The sequence below is a fragment of the Pterocles gutturalis genome, unplaced genomic scaffold (assembly GCF_000699245.1).
Source record: "Pterocles gutturalis isolate BGI_N339 unplaced genomic scaffold, ASM69924v1 scaffold31839, whole genome shotgun sequence".
NCBI lineage: Eukaryota > Metazoa > Chordata > Aves > Pterocliformes > Pteroclidae > Pterocles > Pterocles gutturalis.
Window position 1 is genome coordinate 1 of NW_010129160.1, and position 2802 is coordinate 2802.

At 47.0% G+C, this 2802-nt stretch overlaps 1 protein-coding gene across 1 annotated transcript; it reads left to right on the plus strand.

Moving 5' to 3' along the window:
• The first annotated feature begins 469 nt into the window (after positions 1–469).
• On the plus strand, positions 470–1618 carry MFSD6L (major facilitator superfamily domain containing 6-like). The gene has a single exon (XM_010079867.1). The coding sequence runs from the start codon at positions 470–472 to the stop codon at positions 1616–1618; it is 1149 nt and encodes a 382-aa protein (XP_010078169.1).
• The last annotated feature ends 1184 nt before the right edge of the window (positions 1619–2802 follow it).

A 2802-nucleotide genomic window follows, 5' to 3' on the forward strand; every position in this document is an offset into this window, starting at 1 on the left:
TGCTGCCACAGTGCCCGGGCCGGGCACCAGCAGCTCCAGTGTTTTAAGCACGAGTGCTATTGCCAAGGCGAAAGCTGTGTCAAAAGAAACGCTGGAAATGACTGCTGAGGTTTTATTAGCGAGCAGAAAGCCAACGCTAACCAGTGCAGCTGCCCAGGGATTGTTTGGCCTGACTGATCCACTTGAAAAAAAAAGCAGAGGGATTGGTGAAGGTGATACAAAGATAAATGGCTACTCTGATGGTCCCTCTGGCTGGGCAACTTCTGTGGAAGCAGTTAACTGGGAGACAGGAGAACCAGAAATGCCAGCTCCCTACAGACCTCCCTTACCTGGACTTGAGAAGGAAACCAGCAGTCTGGGTTCTGCTGGGATAGATCTTGCTGATAATGCTGAAAAAAGCCTTTATGCTACTGAAAGGAATAAGGTCTCTTTGTTGAAAACAACCCTTCCTGCTGTTGGAGCTGCTTACATGTCTGGAAACCTGTCAGAGTACCGGAAAGGCGCCCAAGATGTCAGCTTTGAGGCAGTGCAAAACATCTTTCAGGACAGAGAGCATCAGATTTTTCTCATGGTACTGGGTGCTGTTGTGCTTTGGGAGCTGTTGGCTACATCTCTCGAATGGACAGTGGATGAGAGCCTCTATGAATATCTCGACTTCGTTGATGCGACTGACAGGTATGGCAAGCTGTGGGTTTGGAGTTACCTGGGTGCATCTGTAGGCGCCTGTAGCATTGCAGTCTTCGTGGATCAACTGAATTGCTTCCTCAGCAGCACAATCACCCGCCTCGCTGTCCATTTCTACGGCTATGCTCTCCTGATAACGCTCTCATTGTTTGTCAGTGTCTTTTTTCCCATCCATGTTCCCAAGAGAACTGACCGTGTTAACAAAACTGCCAAAGCCCTGGCCCTCCTGTGGAGCGACGGCCGAGCGATCCTGTACGCCATCACAGTCTTCCTCAGTGGCGCAGCCGGCTCCACAGTGCAGAACTTTCTCTTCTGGCAGATGCAGGACCGAGGCAGCAGTGAGCTGTACATGGGACTCTCTGTGGCCGTTGGGCTACTTGCTGAAATTTCGCTTTATTTCTTCAAAGGCAAGTTGCTGAGGACTTTGTCAAGCAGCAAAATTGTTGCAGTCAGTCTAAGCCTCCTGGCAGTACAGCTTCTGTGCTACTCCTTCTTGTGGACTGCGTGGTCCGTTCTCCTTATCCAGATTTTATCCGCCTTCAGCAGCGGTGCTTTGTGGTGGGTGGTTAACATGACGGTGGATGACATAGCCACCCCAGGCATGGAGAGGTCCCTGCATGCTGTTCTCCAGAGCCTTTGCTACGGTGGAGGAGCAAGCGTGGGCAGTTTTGCAGGGGGATTTGTTGTGAAGTACTTTGGCTTGGCAGTTCTGTACAGGGCGTGCTGTGTGTGCCTGGTGCTGTGGCTCTTCTTGTTGTTAATTGTCCAGTCTAAATTGCCACGTCAGAAAAAAATTAATTATTCTCGTCTCCTGGCTGCTGATTCCAGTGATATGAGTGACTCTGATGAGGAGACAGAGAGGGATTGGCTGGTAAAAGCTATGAAGGATGAAAGTTTTAATAGGAATTGGTCACAACAGCATGGGATCAGCTAATCTGTACTTGAATGTAGGGGCTGGAGTGGTGACATGGTATGATGATGATGCCCAGTAATGACCATTTATTCTAAAGTGCTAAATTTATACAGTATATATCTGACAGGACTGATTTTTATTGAAAAAATTTATATATCTTTTTATTTTCTTAATTTATAGTTTTCTGGTAGTAATTTTTCCTTTTAACTTAATGATTTTGCTTCCAAAATCATAAGAAGGTATTTCAGGCATACATTTGCTGAAATGAATGTAGCTAAGTTTTTAGTCAAAAAGCAAACTTGAATCGAACTCTTGCTCCCCAGCTGATGCTGTGGAAACTGCGAAGCTGTGACCTGTACTTTGACACAATTGAATTAAAAACACTGTAATGCTAATAGCACACTAAACTTTTTCAAGGTGCTATGCCTGTGAACTCCTTTCGCTGAATAAGGGATGTGAATAAAGAAATGGTTCATTTACTCTGCTTTGATTTGTAAAATCAGGTTTTGCTACAGACTGTCTTCTCATGTTTTGGGATTTAAGGGTGTTTCTGCATTGGCATCTCTTGGAAAAACCCTTCCCTGTACCGTGTCTGCTGAGTCGGTGCCTGCTGGCTGTCCACATCGAGCAGAGCAGCCTGTGGACTTTGTTGTGGTTATTGACCCAAGGTGGCACCCAGCATTTAGGGTGACCAGGAAGCCGTCTGCCTTCCTGGTTTGAGTAACTGCTGTGGGCTGGGCATTACCGCAGGGCAATATTCATTCAGAAGGAACTTGGCACTGGCTGGGCTGATGGGGTTGAATCTGGTGATCCTCGCTGGGTCAGTCTGGGCTGAGGGCAGCCCTCTTCTCATGTTTCCTATTTAGAACTAAATCTGTGTCCTGAACAGGGCTGCTAAGGCCAGGAGGATCCTCCAGCTGCGTTATCTGCCTGGCCTTGACCTCCAAAGCACACAGATTTCAGCACCTCTTCAATAGGTAGGGTTTGCCTGCAAATGAAAAATTGCTGGTCTGATCTCATTAAAAGATCTGTGTCAGGCCTTAAACAGGGCTGGCGGAGAAGCTTGGAGCCTTACAGTCCTTTCAGCTGTACTATCAAAAGCTGTTGGCAGCTTATTAGGTGCTTCCTCGGTCAAGGAAACTACATCGTTCCTTTGCAGAGGGATAGATTTTAATAACATCTTCCTAGTGTTTTACAAGCCATGA

Excerpts from the sequence above, each read along its gene's own strand:
- MFSD6L (XM_010079867.1), top strand. The coding sequence starts at position 470 with ATGTCTGGAAACCTGTCAGAGTACCGGAAAGGCGCCCAAGATGTCAGC.